The sequence below is a fragment of the Berghia stephanieae genome, chromosome 3 (assembly GCF_034508935.2).
Source record: "Berghia stephanieae isolate SIO BIC M18660-M18661 chromosome 3, UCSD_Bste_1.3, whole genome shotgun sequence".
Taxonomy (NCBI): Eukaryota; Metazoa; Mollusca; class Gastropoda; order Nudibranchia; family Aeolidiidae; genus Berghia; species Berghia stephanieae.
In genome coordinates this window covers 96,367,733-96,388,230 of record NC_088362.1, presented here as the reverse complement: position 1 = coordinate 96,388,230, position 20,498 = coordinate 96,367,733, and the positions used below count along the sequence as shown (strand labels likewise).

The window sequence follows — 20,498 nt, the reverse complement described above, 5'->3', positions numbered from 1 at the left end:
AAACAATTTTAATTATTTTTGAGAGACGGAATTATCTCCTTTGTTAATTACTTCAACCACATCACTCCATTCACCTTCATTTCTTTCTTTTGTTTTTACCACACCAAAATCAAATGCGTTCGACAAAATTGTCTGTTAAGAGATACTCATTTAAGCGGACAAATAAATTTTGAGGAAATTCGTGAGACAACACAACTTACCTAACTTACTACACTGAAACTGATATGACCTACTCTTACGTTGTCTCAGGGGCAACAAGGAATGAGGTGTCTTGTTCTTTTTCCAATTTCGTTTAGGTACTTTTCGACTTAGGAGCTGTGAGTTGTTGTTTGTGGTTTGCTATATTAGGGATTTATTTTCACTTTAATTTGGTCAATCATCTGCATCTGGTATTAGATATGTCCAGGTGACCTTAACCCAAAATAATTTTCGATTTTGCCTGACAGCCGAATGCGCTAGCCTTCCAGTATGTGAGCATTTATCTCAGTACATTTTTATACAATGACACATTGATTTAGACTCCCAATTACATCCTCACTCGTCACAGTGCCTCAAAAAATCTTCGGTGTCTAAAATCAGTAAACACTGTCCAAAAATCAGGATAGGCAAGCTTTCGGCCAGTCGGCATTGACTCACTTTGGATATTGCCTAACGCTAAAAGTTGAAATTTAAGTCTACATTCTAAATTTTGAGCTGAATAATTTTTAGTAAAGATAATGATTATGGCTTGTTAAAATTCCGAAGTTAGTTTCATATTTCTGATCATTTTGAGGTTAAATTCAATTCTCTTAAACCGTCCGTTCAGGGATAATACTCCATCGACATGATGTGTCACAAATATGTCTCTTGTAAATTCAAAAGATATCTTCACGGGCCTATAGTCTTTTTAAAAAACGAACTTTTCTATATTTCTATCGCTAATTTAGATATGTAGATATATACATATATATATATATATATATATATATATATATATATATATATATATAGTCTAAATTTGTATCAATTTGCATCTATGAAATGAATTTGAGTGCACACAAAAATCAGACAATGATTGTTGTGGAATCAAACGCATTTCCGAGAGAAACCCCCCCCTTTTCCTAAATATAATCAAATTTTGCGTTTTTTTGATTATCATAAAATGTTTGTTTTACTTTTGTTTCGATTATTTCAAGTTCTTTATATCATACACGTAGAATATAGGTTTAATGTTTAATTAAAGCGGCATAATCAAACGTTGTCCACTTGCATGCAGATATAGTGCAAATAAAAACTATAAAATAATACCTCTGATCGTTTGCATTACATTCAAAATTAATATCACCTTTTATATTGACGAGTTGATAATCTGAAAAGACGCGAGTTTTTTTAAAAATTGGCAAAAAAAAAAAAAAAAAAAAAAAAAAAAAAAATAACTTAAACCCCAAAACCCCCCCCAAAAAACAAAAACAAACTCATCCTTCAAATATCGATGAGAGTTTTTGCCAAGATGGATATTTGAAGGATGAGTTTTCTGGCCAATTATTAAATACGTGTTTTCCAGGTTAAGGCAGTTAATGGTCAAATAGCTGGTGAAACTGTTCTATCTACTAGGCTGAAAAGGCATCGTTTGGATCGAATGGTATTACTATTGGTGAAGCAATTATAAATTGATATCGTCTGGACTGTTAATCAGCCCTGGTCTGTGCTGCTTGAAATCGATGGTATGCATTTGAAGATCCAATCACTCTCGATTTTACAAAGGAAATGTTCTAATCTTATTTTTGATTCTTTCTAGAAAGGCTTTTACTAAATAATACTTTATCATTGAATCGTACATTATGTTTTTAATGAGAATTGAAACATATGACCCAATGCCACAAATTGTATTATGTCGGGCTGAATCACACCATGAACAGTGAATTTGGAATCAAAATGATAAGAAATTCGAACTTTGGGCCTTTAGCAATGTTAGAGGATTTCTTCTTTAACACGAAAAATAGAAATTATCTCCGTTTAATTTCTGTGGCAAAAAAAAAAAATGACTTCGATAACCTATTTCACCTAGACATAATACCATTTTGATACAATGGGTCAAATATTTGGACATTTTTCATTTTAGGACAGTACCAGGATAGACGTAGCCGACGTGCACATAGTTGCAGGTCCGATAACCTAAATCATTATGAGCTCATTGCTGCAATATACCAATCAACGCAAAATATTCTCTATAAGAAAAATGTTAAATCAAGAACATCATTACAATGTTAGCTAGACGTCTAACTCGAAATCTTTTTTCTACATAGAATTGTATTAAAACAAATATCATGTCTCGTCCTACATGATTTTAAGTTTTGTTATTGGCTTGGGACCACTCATAAAGCGCTTTGAGTACATTTAGTGAATATTGCGCTTTATAAAAACTCACATAGAATAATCAAGCTATATCCGATTCTCCCCCCCCCCTTCTCAACCACGTCCTTCAGAGAAAAAAAAAACCCCAACATTTAGATAAAATGTACCAGCCAATGAAAATCCTGATCATCATTGGGACAGTGGTTGGAGGAATCGGACTAGTTGACGGAGACCTCATCACAGACAAATTCCCTGATGACTTTGTCTTCGGAATTGGTAGCGCTGCCTACGTGACCGAAGGTGCTTCAGACGCCGATGGTGAGTGAACCAATTAGGATTATGCTACCCTATAATGACAAAGAGCCTTTAAGAGTTTGGCCAGGAAACATGAAATAATTCTTCAGATATTGACAGACCAAGATACCTCCAAACATGACTAAACGGCTCACCCCTCGAAGAACAGTTAGATTTACATCTTAAGATATTTTGACAATTTGTTGATTAGTTAATCTCTCAACAAGTTAAGATTTTTTCTAAATGAAAAGCTAAAATGAAAATATAAAGCGTTTTGTCAGAGTATGGTAGGGTAGTTCTCTGATTCACTTGATGGTAAACCCCATTTAGATCTTACAGGTTAACCTACTTTTCCCTCCAGGGAGCTATTTTTTCTTTCATTTTGGTATTCTATCTAAAACAACTTACCTTCTGGTCTCACGCTTTTGACCAATATTGAAACCTTTAAATACGCAGTTTAGACACTCATCAATGTGCCAGGATTTTAATAATTTTTTCTTTTGTATATAATGCAACATTAACAATATCGCTTTGTCTGACAGAGATAGGCGTTTCTAGTAAAGAATAAGGGAACAGGACCACCAAATATTTATAAATACTTATTACGACAATGATGGCAAACAAAAATCTAAAACGTTTTTATAATATTTCGTCAGACGAAAAGTGAGAGAAAAATAGGTAGATGTTATTCTTTGAAAATCAACCTTTTACACACTTTAGCGCACTTGTGTGAATTAGAATATGGCTATCTATATGCATTGTTGGCCATTGTAAGATTGCTAGAATAAAAGAAAGCTTCATAGGCGACATAAAATCAACATGTTATTCTGTTACCATGGTGATGAATTAATTAAGACATTGATCTAGAAGCGGTGATTTTAATGGCAAATTTCGATACTAACCGGAGTAAGAAATATTTTCCATTTGTTTTTTTTAGTAAACAAACATTTGTCCAAACGAAATCTTTCAAAAGTCGATTATTTAACCAGTTAATTGCCGTCCTCTGAAAAAAACCCCGGTATTTTAAAATTTGGCCAGAAAACTCGTCCTTCGAATATCGAACGATTTAAATGGCAAAAACTCTCAAACCTGAGAGCTCGCAAGTGACAGGTTCAAGAGTTTTTGCCAAGATTATAAATCGATCGATTTTAGGAGGATGAGTTTTCTGGTCAACTTTTTAAAGACTTGTCTTTCCAGAGTACGACAGTTAACTGGTAAAGAACTTCGTGTTCATAACAGATGTCTACATGTCTCCACATTCCACGCCTTGTATGGCAGAGGACCGTGTCTCATCGTAGCCATCGTCAAGTTATAGTCTGATACTGAAACCCAAAAAGGCTGGCATTTGGACGTCATTATTTGGTTTTTGCACCGCCTAGTGAGTTGTCGTTAGTAGTGCTCATGGAAACAAGTGGTCCCATTGGTTGAACTATTGAATACAACTCACGATTTATTTTATTTTGTGGCCAAAGACTGGCATTTTGACGTCATTTTTTGGTCAGTGTCAGGCTATAACTTAACGATTGCTACTGTCTCATGCACCTATAAATCCAGGCGTGAGGATCAATTCATTCTCTTGTACATGTTCACACCAGGGATCAGTGAATGCCCACATGTCAACATTTAACTAAACCTATTTTACTTTCATATATCTAGAAGGTTGCTAGTATGAATGTGGATATTAATTTACCAATAGTCAATTTTCCCGACAAAAATATAACAAATGTAATATAAGGTTTGAACGAAAACTGGTAACTTTGCTGCAATTTGATTTAGTGAAGGGTGTTTGCAAGTCTTTTCATATCAATTATTTGGAATTTTTTCATCTTATGTCCAAAAGTGTCTTTTGATAAAGAGTGACTACTTTTATTAAGCATGAAATACGTTGACAAACATAATATTTTACTGGGTGAGTCAAAACGTAATGGGACAAATCTCCTACTGATAAAGTTTGTTTTTCATGTTACGTCATATTTGGCTAAATTGAACTTACACGTGCACTTTTTAAACCAAAAATCATCAATTTCAATTCTGTCAAATTTTGACAAAGTTACGACAGTTCAAAATGGCTGCCCCCATGGATGTCCGTCAGCGACAGAAAGCTGTCATTGAATTTCGAGTAAAATTTTTAACGCATTGGTAAAGTCTATAAATTCAGGCATTTTGTAGCGGCAGCATTTTAGGAGGGTTGAACCTGAGTCTAAGAAATAATCATTGAAATGGCGACACGCCTCTTCCCCAAAGATCAAAAACTTCAAAGCTGAGAAATCAGCTGGGAAAATTATACCAACAGTGTTTTGGGATATTAAAGTAATTAAAATGAATTTTTCCTGTTTTTTTTTTTCTTCAAATAACTGTTGTTTTTTGAGGCAAATGTCATAAAATCGACCTTTAGGTACAGCCTCATATAAAAGCAACAACCCCCCCACCCCCAACCCCCCCCCGCCCCACCCCCCCCCCCCCCAAAAAAAAAAAATCCACAAAAAAACCATAAAAACAAACCAAAATAACCCCCCAAAAAACTGCAAATCTAGATGAATAAAACATCAAAATGTTTATAATATCGTCTTTCAAAGACGCGAAATTCATTGCGTTATCACAAGTCTTCACATATAATTTCATAATATCGTATATACTTTATCTTCCATCCCCAACCAGGAAAGGGACCCAGCATTTGGGATGAATTCACCAAGACCAGTGACAACATCTTGGACGGCAGTGATGGGAAAGCAGCGGCTGACGGATATAGGAAAATACAAGAGGATGTCATCAGGCTCAATAATATAGGGGTAAAACGTCCTGTGGAGATAAAGATATAGAGAGTAAATCTGACTCATGAATGAACACCGCAAAACAAACGAAGTTTCGGCCTTTGGCCTTTTACAAGTAAACGCAGAAAACATATATATTTATATTAGATTGTCATAATAATATAAGCGAAAACTTGAGTCAGATTTACTCCCTTTATCTTTATCTCCATTTTATTGACTCATTTAGGCACCTCTATATATTAATAAAACGTCCCACTCTCTCATTTAATTTATGAACCACAGCATTCAACCTGTCTAATGTCGCGGTGATTTAGATGTTGAACATAATATATCTTATAGTCATAAATATGAAATGTTGCAGTCCTTCAAGGTCCTTAGGCCCATGAGGCCAAAGTTTATCCCTTTTCTACAGCGTGAAAAGAACTATAATTATTTCTGTTACCCTTTGGATAGAACGCAGGTCTATCGTAGAGTACTTTCAGTCACGTCTAACATACCTAGCTACCCAATAACTGGGTCTGGAAAAAAATCCCTGCTTCACCCGGGATGGATCTCGATACCTTTGCGTGTGAAGCGAGTGCTCTATCAACAGCGCAATCTGGACCCTCAAATGTGGAACTTTGGTTATGTTTATATGTTATATATATATATATATATATATATATATATATATATATATATATATATATATATATATAGGACATCGATGTGGTTTCCTAAAGAGATAAAAACTAAAATCTCACATTTCTGGACATTTTAACCTCAAAAATACTTTTTGTTTTTTTTGTTTACCTCGATATTATATCAGTCTTAGTTGATGAGTCACATTTATAAAATATCTTCTTCTTCTTCTTCTTCTTCTTCTTCTTCTTCTTCTTCTTCTTCTTCTTCTTCTTCTTCTTCTTCTTCTTCTTCTTCTTCTTCTTCTTCTTCTTCTTTTTCTTCTTCTTCTTCTTCTTCTTCTTCTTCTTCTTCTTCTTCTTCTTCTTCTTCTTCTTCTTCTTCTTCTTCTTCTTCTTTCTTCTTCTTTTCTTCTTCTTCTCTTCTTCTTCTTCTTCTTCTTCTTCTTCTTCTTCTTCTTCTTCTTCTTCTTCTTCTTCTTCTTCTTCTTCTTCTTCCTCTTTTTCTTCTCCTCTTCTTCTTCTTCTTCTCCTCCTCCTCCTCCTCTTCTTCTTCTTCTTCTTCTTCTTCTTCTTCTTCTTCTTCTTCTTCTTCTTCTTCTCCGCCTGCTTCTTCAACTCCTTCTGTTCCTTTCATTCCTGTCTTTGCTTCGTACAACATCTAGATATCTATATACCAATTATAATTGCCTATTTTTACACAACCTTTCTCTTAATCTTATTTTTCAAAAAACAAAACACAAGCTAAATATATTTTTTTTTTCAACAGCCATAGTCTTTAAAATAATATATTCTAAATTTTTTGGAAAAGCTTTTTTTTTCTCTTCATTATAACAAAACATATTTTTTTCCATTTTAGCCAGAAAACTATTAGAATCGACGGAATAAAACAATCGTAAAGTTGTCAAAAGTCTCAAACGGGACCTTTCAGATGTGTAATGGTTGGGACTTTGTAATGCACTAAGAGTAAGGTTCACATAATATTACAAGGTCTGATAATCGAACGCCATTAAGAGCTTGATTTAACATTAACATTTAACAGTATTTCACGTTGGTTTGACCGTATTTCCATTTGAAGAACGAGCCCATAACAATTTGGGTTATCAGACCTGCAAATAAGCACACGTCGACTAGGCGTCATTTAAAAGATCGCTATTTTAAGTTTGAGGGTTATTCTAATCAATCGATATTTGAAGTGAATGTCTTGTAGCCGAAATAATAATAATAATAATAATAATAATAATAATAATAATAATAATAATAATAATAATAATAATAATAATAATAATAATAACAATAATAATAATAATAATAATAATAATAATAATAATAATAATAATAATAATAATAATAATAATAATAATAATAATAATAATAATCATAAGCATATTTAGTGCCTAGTAATAGCTTTTCTGTCCATCTTTCTATGGTGCTTGGCCTTCTTACTTAAATTTGCAAGTGTTTGCATTGAAATAAAATTATGTTCTGAAGAAAATAAAAGCTAGTGAGAAAATACAAGTAACTTTAACGGATGGTAACAAGATTGTAATTATTGATGAAAAATTAATCTTAACATATCTTTTTCCCCCCTTGTTTTTATTTATCAGGTCTCCCATTACCGTTTTTCAATCTCATGGACACGTCTATTTCCCAAAGGGTTGATATCATCGCCCAATGAACAAGGATTTCAATACTATGACTCCTTAATAAACGAATTGCTGTCGCATAACATCCGTCCCTTTGTAACTCTTTACTACTGGGATCTGCCTCAAGCCCTACAGGAAAATGGCGGCTGGGCTAATGTGTCGTCAATACAATGGTTTAGATCTTATGCTGATGCTTGTTTTAAAAGGTTTGGAGACCGGGTAAGCGTGCTAAAAATATGGAGACGTTCATGTTGTTTTTATACATATATAATATATAGAATAAATGAAATTGTCACCATTCAGCTTTCTGTTATTGTTTTTACACCCCAGAAAAGCCACCGAGTTCTATGATTTATTATAATCGTTAATAGTTAAACAAAGTTTTGTGTTTTGGTTACAAATGTTTGGCGGATAGAACTAGCGGCCATTTTACTCCTGCATACCATCAATGACATTGTTTTATTCTTGACTGTCGATCAGAGAATGGCATGAATTGTTGGGAATGTGTCAGATCCATGAAGTAACTATAGTACTCTAGTCGGCCATGGTCAGATCTGTCACATATTGTTCAAACGGGAACTGGTCTATATCCAATTTATCTTGGACATCACCTCATGAATTGTATTTCTGAAAATTAAGTTAATGGTTATCTATTTCTAAATAGAGTGAATATCGATGCATACAATGATATTAAATCAGAGCTGTCTCTGAGTGTGGTATGATGACAAAAGAACGTACAACTTAAACTGTTTGGGTAGCGACCATGGCCTCAAGGAAATCAGATAAAAAGTTGCCCAAAATTTTTGCGAACGCAGTAATCGCATTGTACTCGAGTTTGAATATTTTGAGTTTCTAAACCACGTTCATGTTGTTTTTGTACATATATAATATATAGAATAAATGAAATTGTCACATTCAGCTTTCTGTTATTGTTTTTACACCCCCAGAAAAGCCACCGAGTTCTATGATTTATTATAATCGTTAATAGTTAAACAAAGTTTTGTGTTTTGGTTACAAATGTTTGGCGGTCTTTTTAGATAACTGTTAGTAACTATTGACTAGCTCACTCATAATGATATTTAGATATTCTTTGGTTCGAACAGGTCAAGATGTGGGTTACCATAAATGACCCATTCACTATGACCTATGAGGGTTATGAGACAGGGAGGCATGCTCCAGGGGTCAAGGATCCTTCAAGTGTGTATCGTGTAGCTCACAACATCATCCGTGCCCATGCCGAGGCTTATATCCTCTATAAACAAACGTACAAGGCAACTCAAAAAGGTACGTCTAGAATAAATTTCCTTTGGATACATTTATAAACATCAAGTGCGGTGAATTAATTATTCAGTTATAACCAAAGTAGTAGTAGTAGTAGGAGCAGTAGTAGTATCAATAGTAGTAGAATAAATAGTAATAATAATAGTGATAATAGTAGTAGTAATAATAATAATAATAGTAGTAGTAGTAGTAGTAGTAGTAGTAGTAGTAGTAGTAGTAGTAGTAGTACTACTACTACTACTAGTAGTAGTAGTAGTAGTAGTAGTAGTAGTAGTAGTAGTAGTAGTAGTAGTAGTAGTAGTAGTAGTAGACGGAAATGATAATTTTTGGAAATAGGTATCAACTCTCAAAAATATCTACAAATGAGATACTAGTGGGTGAAAATGCTATTAAACCTAGTTCTTGTGTGAGAAATCTTGGGGTGTATTTAGATCAAGGGTTATCCATGGAAGATCATGTTAAAAATATGCCAATGTTGTAACTATCACATTAGGAACATTGGAAGAATCAGACATTATATTGATGAAGATATTACAAAGATGCCTGTTAATTCGTTTATTACTAGCAGATTAGATTATTGCAATTCTCTTCTCATTGGCTGTCAAAGTAGATTAATTCATCAACTACAAAAAATTCAAAACAAAGCGGCTAGACTTATAAAATTAACGAAAAAAAGAGATCATATAACACCAGTTCTCCGGGAATTGCACTGGCTTCCTGTGAAGTATAGGATAGAATTTAAAATATTGTGCTATGTTTTTAGATGTCTGGATGGATTGGCACCTGAATATTTGCAGGAACTGATTAAAAAATATGAACCCACTCGAAATTTAAGATCATCTCAGTCCCAACTTCTAAAAGTTACCACCTCAAAATCCACTTTCGGTGAAAAAGCCTTTTCATTCATAGCTCCACGCCTTTGGAACGCACTTAGTCCTCGGACAAAGTCCTGTGAAAATTTATCATCTTTCAAGAAATGTCTGAAGACTGAGTTGTTCCGCGAGGCTTATTTTTCATAAAATAGATGTTGCTTTGATTCTGTTTTTTCTATGCATGCTTATTATGTATCATGCAGTGTCGTGATTTTTTAATTTGGTTGTTTTTAAACCTTTTTATTTTTATTTTTATTATGTAAAGCGCCGCAGAGCACGATTAACGTGGGTGTTTAGGCGCTATATAAATTCATTATTTACTATTTACTATTTACTACTACTACTACCACTACTACTACTACTACTACTACTACTACTACTAGTAGTAGTAGTAGTAGTAGTAGTAGTAGTAGTAGTAGTAGTAGTGGTAGTGTTAGTAGTAGTAGTAATAGTAATAGTAGTAGTAGTAGTAGTAGTAGTAGTAGTAGTAGTAGTAGTAGTAGTAGTAGTAGTAGTAGTAGTAGTAGAAATAGTAGTAGTAGCAATGGTAGTAATAATGGTAAGCAATTGTTGTTGTATTAGAAGTAATGGTTGTAGTTGGTAGCTGAAGAAGAAGAGGGAGAGGAGTAAGAGAACGAGGAAAATGAAAATGAGGAGAAAGAGGTGAGAGAAGAGAGGAGTAGGTGGAGCAGAAGGATGAGGAGGAGGGGGATGATGTTGTTGTTGTTGTTGATGATGATGATGATGATGATGATGATGATGATGATGATGATGATATTGATGATGATGATAATGATGAGGAGAGGAGGAGGAGCAGGAGGAGGACGGGGAGGAGGAGGAGGAGGAGGAGGAGGAGGCGGGGGAGGAAGAAGAGAAGGAGGGAAAGGAGACGATGGATAAGGTGACGATACGACATGTATTAATCTTTACATCCAGGGCAAGTTGGAATTTCTCTAAAGTCCCACTGGTTTGAAGCCAAATCCGATTCGTTCCAAGACAACGAGGCCCAGAGAAAGGCATTGCAATTTATGCTGGGATGGTTTGTGGAGCCTTTAGTAAAGGTATTCAAATGTTATCGTTACAAACGACACTCGACCTCCGATTTCACAATCATCACCACAATCACCAATTCCACCATCACCACCACCACCACCACCACCACCACCACCACCACCACCACCATCATCATCATCATCATCATCATCATCATCATCATCATCATCATCATCATCATCATCATCATCATCATCATCAACCACCCCCACCACCGCCAACACCACCACCACCATCGCGATCACTATCATTACCATCACCACCATCACCACCACCACTACCACCACCACCAGCACCAGAAACATCATCATCATCATCATCATCATCATCATCATCATCATCATCATCATCATCATCATCGATACAGTCACATTATAATAAATTCTTCATTAACATACTTAGGGCGACTATCCACAAATCATGAAAGGTGAAATCAGCTTGAAGAGTGCTCAGAGAGGTGAAACAGGATCTGTCCTGCCGAGCTTTACGTTCATTGAGAAAATGAGAGTGATTGGTAAGTAACTCCCTTCCCACAAAGTACCGCTATTATACACCTGTCGTAAAACAAAACGCACATCGTTAGCCGTACGACGTAATATATCACGTGATGAGCAATGGTAATGTGACGTATTAACAAAAATAAGCAATTCTCCATGACGTTTTTTAAAAACATTGTGTGTACATTATGTCAAACAGCTGATTACGTGGCGTAAGGGGGACAACGTGGCTCAGAGGTACGGTCTTTGCTTTCTACCCAAAAGGTACCGAGTTCGATCACCAGCCTCTGCGTTGTGTGGCCTTGAGCAAGTCACCTCGCCTTAGCTCACGTTGCGGCGCTGCTCTGCGGCTGACGCCTGGGTTATTCCAGTCTTCCTTTGGAATAGACACTAAAGACAAATTTCCCATTGGGGATGAAAAAAGGGAATTTTATTTTATTATTTATTTATTAAACGTTTCCGACTTTCAATTTAAACATTGCTCTAATAGGAATGATTCACGTCTAAGCAGGCAATCTGTAGGCGGTCGGCTAGGCACATTGCTTCCGTTTAAAAAAAAAACAATTAGAATAATATGGCTAACGTTAAAGATAGTTCATAATTCTAATTAGGCAAATAATGTAATGTTAGAAACAAACTTAGGACAAAACCCCGCGACCAAAAAACATATAGGGAATGAGATTAGAGGAAAGAGTAGCGTCCCTTGATTGGACGTCACCCATAGTCTGTGACGTCACCGGCGGAAAAGTTATTAGAGAGAGAACGTCATGTTGGTTGTGCGCATGCGTCTCTCGTCCTCGCTCCGAGGACGAGAGACGCATACGCACAACCAACATGACGTACTCTCTCTAATAACTTTTCCGCCGATGACTTCACAGACTATGGGTGTCGTCCAATCAAGGGACGCTACTCTTCCGCTAATCTCATTCTCTATAGGACCCTTGAGCCGATCCAATACGTTTTTTCTGTGAGTCAATCCTACAAGCAGGTATAATCAGACATTGTTGGTCGTGATGAATGAAAAAAATAGTTGAATTTTTGTTGTTGTTAATAGTCCACAAAATGGAGAAATCACTATTGCTACCAAATACGAACTTTAATACACAGTCAGGAATCACAATTTTAGTTAAACATGCTAGGTTTTTAATAGTGATTCTTGCTCCAAATAAAATAAGAAAAACAAAAAAAAAAAGAAAAAAAAAAGAAAAGAGAAAGAAAGAACCTTCCCCCCCCCACCCCCCATATAAATGGAACAGACAAATAAACAAAAAACAATAGTCAAAACAAAACAAAATAATAAACAGCAACATAAAAACAAATAAAACAAAATCGATATCAGTAATAATATGCAACAATAAGTTTTATGGGCATCTACATTGTACATCCATGAAAACAATATTAATATTCATGTACATTGTGACGTTAACCTCATTAATTCAAATTCCAATTTCTGTAACCAAATATTATACAATAAGACTATGGGCCGGTTCAAGTCTCTGCAAAAATCAAGCAACTAGTGTATTTACTAATTCAAACATATTCAACGAATATGTGACTTGTCGCGTCAATCTTGTCGTATGTATTATGACAAAGATAGATAGAATTTCGTTACATCAAAGTACACGCGTCTTGACCTCATTCCCACCATTGGACAATCATTCTAGAACTCGCTCTGCTATATACATTTTATATTGATTAAATAACACGTTTTAACTGCTGTTTCGCTTGGCCAGTTGTTCTATAGATAGTATGCGCTTGGCTAAGAAGCTCATAACATTGCCATCCGGAAGTATAACGGACCAACACACAAAACTCTGTGTATCCATGGACGTTTATAGTCGGGTTAATGCAGTTCAGTGAGCATTAGTCATAAACGCGGATGGCAAAAAACAATAACAAAGACCTGAGTGACGTCATCTTCGAACTATCTATAAATTGTTTCCTTTATCTGATCTAAGTCATCCTGTTATTGTTCCTACCTGTGTAGATATTCATACAATAGAACATGATATGTAAACAGAATCGATATAATATTGTGTAAACTCCATAAATTAAAAAAAAGATGCAAATAACCAATGAAATCAAAGGTTTTAATTCAAGATTCCGTCTGTCTACAGGTGCCTATGACTTTATAGGAATTAACCATTTCAAGACGAAGTTAGTATCATATAAAAACTATGGAACGGCCAGAGGATTTTACGCTGACCAAAACGTTTTGCTGGAGACAGATATGTCCTATAAGAAGTGAGTGAGTCTCACGGGATTTTATGACACGCTGATTTAGTCCAACTTTTTCTTTCAGTTATTCCGGTGTCAATAAATAATAATTGTGTGGACATCAGATGGAAAAACATCGCGACAACTCCATTCCATTCACCATTCTCTTTTCTTCCCTCTTCCTTTCATCTCCTTCTTCCACCCCTCCTCTTCCTGTTACCGCTCTTAGTTCTCTCTCTCTCTCTCTCTCTCTCTCTCTCTCTCTCTCGCCCTATCCCCCATCTCTCTCTTTCTCGCCCCATCTCTCTCTCTCTCTGTCTCTCGCCCTATCTCTCTCTCTCTCTCTCTCGTCCTATCTCTCTCTCTCTCTCTCTCTCTCTCTCTTTCTCGACCCATCTCTCTCTCTGTCTCTCGCCCTATCTCTCTCTCTCTCTCTCTCTCTCTTCTCCTTTCTCTCTCTTCTCTCGCCCATCTCTCCTCTCTCTCTCTTTCTCGCCCTATCTTCTCTCTCTCTCTCTCTCTCCTTTCTTCTCTCTATTACTTATCCTCTCTACACTCCTCTCTGGCAGCCCATACGTTAACTTTCCTCTCTACCACTCCTTCTGGCAGCCCATACGTTAACTTTCTCTCTACCCTCCTTCTGGCAGCCCATACGTTAACTTTCCTCTCTCTCCACTCCTTCATGGCAGCCCATACGTTAACTTTCCTCTCTACCACTCCTTCATGGCAGCCCATACGTTAACTTTCCTCTCTACCACTCCTTCATGGCAGCCCATACGTTAACTTTCCTCTCTACCACTCCTTCATGGCAGCCCATACGTTAACTTTCCTCTCTACCACTCCTTCATGGCAGCCCATACGTTAACTTTCCTCTCTACCACTCCTTCATGGCAGCCCATACTTAACTTTCCTCTCTACCACTCCTTCATGGCAGCCATACGTTAACTTTCCTCTCTACACTCCTTCATGGCAGCCCATACGTTAACTTTCCTCTCTACCACTCCTTCATGGCAGCCCATACGTTAACTTTCCTCTCTACCACTCCTTCATGGCAGCCCATACGTTAACTTTCCTCTCTACCACTCCTTCATGGCAGCCCATACGTTAACTTTCCTCTCTACCACTCCTTCATGGCAGCCCATACGTTAACTTTCCTCTCTACCACTCCTTCATGGCAGCCCATACGTTAACTTTCCTCTCTACACTCCTTCATGGCAGCCCATACGTTAACTTTCCTCTCTACCACTCCTTCATGGCAGCCCATACGTTAACTTTCCTCTCTACCACTCCTTCATGGCAGCCCATACGTTAACTTTCCTCTCTATCACTCCTTCATGGCAGCCCATACGTTAACTTTCCTCTCTACCACTCCTTCATGGCAGCCCATACGTTAACTTTCCTCTCTACCACTCCTTCATGGCAGCCCATACGTTAACTTTCCTCTCTACCACTCCTTCATGGCAGCCCATACGTTAACTTTCCTCTCTACACTCCTTCATGGCAGCCCATACGTTAACTTTCCTCTCTACCACTCCTTCATGGCAGCCCATACGTTAACTTTCCTCTCTACCACTCCTTCATGGCAGCCCATACGTTAACTTTCCTCTCTACCACTCCTTCATGGCAGCCCATACGTTAACTTTCCTCTCTACCACTCCTTCATGGCAGCCCATACGTTAACTTTCCTCTCTACCACTCCTTCATGGCAGCCCATACGTTAACTTTCCTCTCTACCACTCCTTCATGGCAGCCCATCGTTAACTTTCCTCTCTACCACTCCTTCATGGCAGCCCATACGTTAACTTTCCTCTCTACCACTCCTTCATGGCAGCCCATACGTTAACTTCCTCTCTACCACTCCTTCATGGCAGCCCATACGTTAACTTTCCTCTCTACCACTCCTTCATGGCAGCCCATACGTTAACTTTCCTCTCTACCACTCCTTCATGGCAGCCCATACGTTAACTTTCCTCTCTACCACTCCTTCATGGCAGCCCATACGTTAACTTTCCTCTCTACCACTCCTTCATGGCAGCCCATACGTTAACTTTCCTCTCTACCACTCCTTCATGGCAGCCCATACGTTAACTTTCCTCTCTACCACTCCTTCATGGCAGCCCATACGTTAACTTTCCTCTCTACCACTCCTTCATGGCAGCCCATACGTTAACTTTCCTCTCTACCACTCCTTCATGGCAGCCCATACGTTAACTTTCCTCTCTACCACTCCTTCATGGCAGCCCATTCGTTAACATTCCTCTCTACCACTCCTTCATGGCAGCCCATACGTTAACTTTCCCCTCTACCACTCCTTCATGGCAGCCCATACGTTAACTTTCCTCTCTACCACTCCTTCATGGCAGCCCATACGTTAACTTTCCTCTCTACCACTCCTTCATGGCAGCCCATACGTTAACATTCCTCTTTCTAATATATGGAATTGATTCGATCTCCCACTTTTACCTTAGATGATTTCTGATATGAAAATATAGGATTAATGATGGTGACGTCACTTATCTCTTTATTACTATTTTTAGAGCTGATTAGTTCTCACTAAATTTGATAAATGAGACCATAATCATTTATGCTTACATATATTTTTGTATAAAAGAACGTTTGATCTGGCGGGAATAACTTGAGCTTGAGCTTTTAAATTTTTAAAATATATATAGCGCAATATCCACTAAATGTGCTCAAAGCGCTTTACAAGGGGTCCCTGACCAACAGCAACACGTAACATGTGAACGAAACATGATGCCTGTTAGGTGATATTACATTTTTTAGGACAGAAACAAAGCTGTTAACGGTCAGGTACTCATTTTACACATGAATACGGTGAGAGAATGTGAGTAAAGAGTCCGTTCCAAGGACTCAACTATGCGCCGAGAGAGGCTCGAACCCAGGACATTCCGATCCGAAAGCGAGTGTCATATCACAAGACCACATAATCGCACAACTTGGGAGTGTTTTACTAAAACTCTTACGATAATAATTTCTCCAGATTGGAATTCAGACCAGAGGTAAATCCCACCAGTGATCGACGCCTTATGGCTTTTGGGCTGGAAAAACTTCTCAACTACATATCTAGCACCTACAACCAACCTGTGCTTTACGTCACAGAAAACGGACTTGAGTCATGCGGAACACAGCGAGACCAAAACAGAGTGGAGTACATCCGGGAATATACGAACAGTGTACTCAAAGGTTGGTTGGTTGGTATTGTGTCCTATAGTGGTAAATCTCATTGGATTTTGGCCGCAACATTCTACTTCCATTTTTGATTGATTAACTCATTCAACCCTAACACCGACTATATCCGTAGTATACCCAGGGTTACTTTTACCCCATGCCTATTTATTACATTTTTCTGAGACAAATTCTAGGCATAGTATCAACGCTAATATTCTTAGTTTTTACATGTTAATGAAATGGTAGTTGAATAAAACTATCGATGTACATGCTCATTTTAATACATTTTTTTCCAGTTCAGAAAAGTAGCAAAAATCTCTAGGGTTGAGTGAGATAAAGTAATAACAACAATAATAATGATAATAATAATAATGATAATAATAAATAATAATAATAATAATAATAATAATAATAATAATAATAATAATAATAATAATAATAATAATATAATCTTTATTGTCCAAAAATAAAAGGCAATTCATGTGAGGTAAACAATGCTCAAACAGTTTGGTTCGTGGTATGAACATCAACACATTTACAAGTACAGACACAGACAGAAACAAACAGCTCATAAAACGAGCCCCGAGGTGTCAAACAGACCTTAACTTGGTACTTATTTGAAATCTCATGTTTATTACTTTTTGAAAAGTTTGGAGTCATTTTATGAAAGAAAATCTTTCTGGAAATATGAGACAATACAGAGAGAAAGTTGAGGATTGAACATATTTATACCTAGACTACCCTTTCTAAAAGTATAAAGGTGAACCCTTAACTCACACAATCCTAGAGATTTTTGCTACTTTTCAAAATTGGAAAAAAACAGTATAAAAAATGAGCATGTGCATAGATATTTTTATTCAACTATCATTAACATGTAAAATCTAAAAACATTACCTTTGATACTACACCTATAATTCGTCTCCGAAAAATGTAATAAATAGGCATGGGGATAAAAGTAACCCGGGTAAACTACGGATATAGTCGGTGTTAGGGTTGAGTGAGTTAAAAAGCCCTCTTGGTGCCTGTGTATATCACCCCGATATCTGTCAACCCTTGGGTGATTGAGAAGCCGAAATATTATTAGATCTGTTGGAACCAAGAGTGCGTTCACCCAAAATGGCTACGCCAAGGATCATTGCTATTTCTAGTCTCAGAGTCGGATCAAATAGGGCTCTTTGTGTCAGTACCAGGGTAGGAAAAGTCGGAAAATGGACAGTGTTGAATTCTGACATGATGTGTCAAAGAGTCAAATACTTATTAACGCGTGAGGTGAAGAAAACGTAATTTTGAATTCCACCTCGAGGCTTTATTATTAAAATTTTATACCACCCGTCAGGCTACAAGCAGTGTGGCCTGAATATCGAGTTCTCTGAGTTAGGAAATTCTGTTTGGAGTTTTGCCATAGGCATCTGATTATCTCACTCAGCTTGTAAAAAGTCTATAATAATACTACTGGGATAAACAGGCCTGTTGTTCTTGGTAAAAAAAACCAAAACAAAACAAAAACAAAAAAACAAAAAAAAACAAAACAAAACAAAACAAAAACAATACAACCAAAATGAAACCATACCAAAATAAAAAACAAACAAAGAAACAAACAAACAAGAAAACAAAACAAAAAAAACCCAACAATAACAACAACATCAAAAGACCACCCCCCAACCCCCCCCCCCCCCAACAAACAACAAAAAAAACAAAACAACAAAAACATAAAAAAGAACAAACTTACAATTAAAAAAAACCCACCGAAAAAGATTTTTTACCACTTTTGAAAGTAATATCTCATAATCCAAAACAAAGGAATTCAAATTAGTTAAGGGTATAGGAGTCCAGAGTATTTTTCGGTTTTTGTGATTGACCGTTGCTTGCTACCCTTTGAAGACACAAAGTACTTTCCGTCAGATCAACCGAACTACAGCTACTGGGTAGATAGGGAGGTCATAAAAAAACAAAACTCGAGACCGACAAAGTTCCCTTTGCTCATGAGGCGAGTGATAATATACCTACGGAGCTAGCATGATTTTAGGCATTCCTGCTATTAGAATTCCGTTCTGCTATTGAGTACTTGAGCTTGATCGGAATTTCAAAGTCAATGTTGCAAGGCCACTAGATACATCAAAATACGTATGTGCGTTTTAGTTAAATCAATAAATGCATTTAGTCCACATATAATATTCATTTTTTAACCACCTGTCTTCGTAACAGCCATTAAAGCCGGAAGTGACGTCAGAGGTTACTTTCTGTGGTCATTGGTTGACGGATTTGATTGGCATAACGGATACACAGTCAAGTCAGGCCTTTATTGGGTAAGATCGATTTAAAAATGAAAGTAGCCTAATTTTTGATTGACCCATGAACTCGGGCCCATCAGATAGTGTGCTGAATGTCGTAAAATAGACTGACTCTTTATTTTTCTTTTTTACTATCTTTTGGTATTTGTAACTTTTAATTTGACTCGTAACGTACTAAATGGTAGCCAAGCAGAATTTTGCTACACAGATCAAGAAGTTATTTTTTTTATAGGAGCCCCTCAATTTTGTGACATTCAGCATTCCAACTGTCCGTCAGCTGTGGGTCAGTCAAACGTACCGACACAAATACAGATATAATAAACATTAAAATGAATATAGTTTGCAATACTCCCCGACAGAACGCCTTTTTTAAAACCAGAAAGCTTTTATTTCATTTTCAAGAGATTAAGATAAACCGAAATTTGTCCAAAAAAAATCACAAATAGATTTCTAGGGGAAATTGAAATTTTGGACAGGTTTCTGACTAAATGGAAAAAAACGTGTTTTGTAATTGAAAGTAAGATATTTGCTCCTCTTTAGATTGTTGGTTGTTATAACAATGATATGTTCCAAAATCTCGTGTATTTAGTTTATTGACCTAAGAGAGATAGTGGAAAAATTGTGTTTATCAAAATATAGCCATTTTCAAATTAAAAAAAAATCTTTTTTGGCTTTGTAATAATAATATTAAACATGATAACTCCACTCCCAAACAAAAACAATTTCATTAGAATTGTCTTGAATTATAATACTGTTTTATCTTAACACATTGATTACTTGAGAAGATTAATATATTCCTGTGAATAATTTCTGACATGATCATCAAAAATAAATACACTTCATGAATTTAGAATTATTAATATTCTTATGTATAATCTAGCAACGTAAAAAACAAATTCCACTTCATCTTAAAACGTTGAAGATATCCATAGAGTGATCTTAAAATTTATGATGATTATTCTATACATGATTTTTCGTGCTTTTATTTGAATGCTTGTGCTTCATTGACAATCACAAAAAGTTTTGAGATTTTCATTTCGATACTCGATTATGCGTAGTAGATTAGTGCGTTCAGTAAATACACCTGGAATGAACTGATCAGAGGGTCCTAGGTTTGACTCTCCGCGCAAGCACTTTCAGATAAAAGTGTAAAGGCACTTTGTAGTAATTGTATGTGAAGTGAGGTACAGGCCATGTCAAAAACACTCGTGTGATTTCTTCATTTCTCTGTCAAAGTAATACTACAGTGCTAGAATATATGGGCTGTAGAAAGTAATAAACAAACATGAATATAACATCTTGGAAAGAGAACAATAACCAACCACGGAACGTTTCAGGCTCAAACCCCTCTACAGCCAACAACAAAAACAATGAAAACACAAATGCATTACTTAAAATACAAATTACTTTTGACCTGTCAAATATGTCTCTGC

At 36.4% G+C, this 20,498-nt stretch overlaps 1 protein-coding gene across 2 annotated transcripts in view; it reads left to right on the top strand.

Moving 5' to 3' along the window:
- The first annotated feature begins 206 nt into the window (after positions 1-206).
- The window catches only part of LOC144968920 (lactase/phlorizin hydrolase-like), a 51,785-nt gene continuing 31,493 nt past the window's right edge, over positions 207-20,498 (top strand). Inside the window, exons 1-10 of one of the 2 annotated variants that reach the window (XM_078907772.1) lie at positions 207-317; positions 2,466-2,652; positions 5,287-5,417; positions 7,627-7,884; positions 8,769-8,949; positions 10,755-10,879; positions 11,274-11,385; positions 13,486-13,612; positions 16,587-16,789; positions 18,980-19,080. In XM_078907772.1, the coding sequence (XP_078763898.1) occupies positions 2,496-2,652; positions 5,287-5,417; positions 7,627-7,884; positions 8,769-8,949; positions 10,755-10,879; positions 11,274-11,385; positions 13,486-13,612; positions 16,587-16,789; positions 18,980-19,080 (1,395 nt within the window). In that variant the 5' untranslated portion in view covers positions 207-317; positions 2,466-2,495. Of the gene's footprint in view, positions 318-1,628; positions 1,704-2,465; positions 2,653-5,286; positions 5,418-7,626; positions 7,885-8,768; positions 8,950-10,754; positions 10,880-11,273; positions 11,386-13,485; positions 13,613-16,586; positions 16,790-18,979; positions 19,081-20,498 lie in introns of those variants that run through there. The other variant, XM_078907771.1, reaches the window with a different exon arrangement.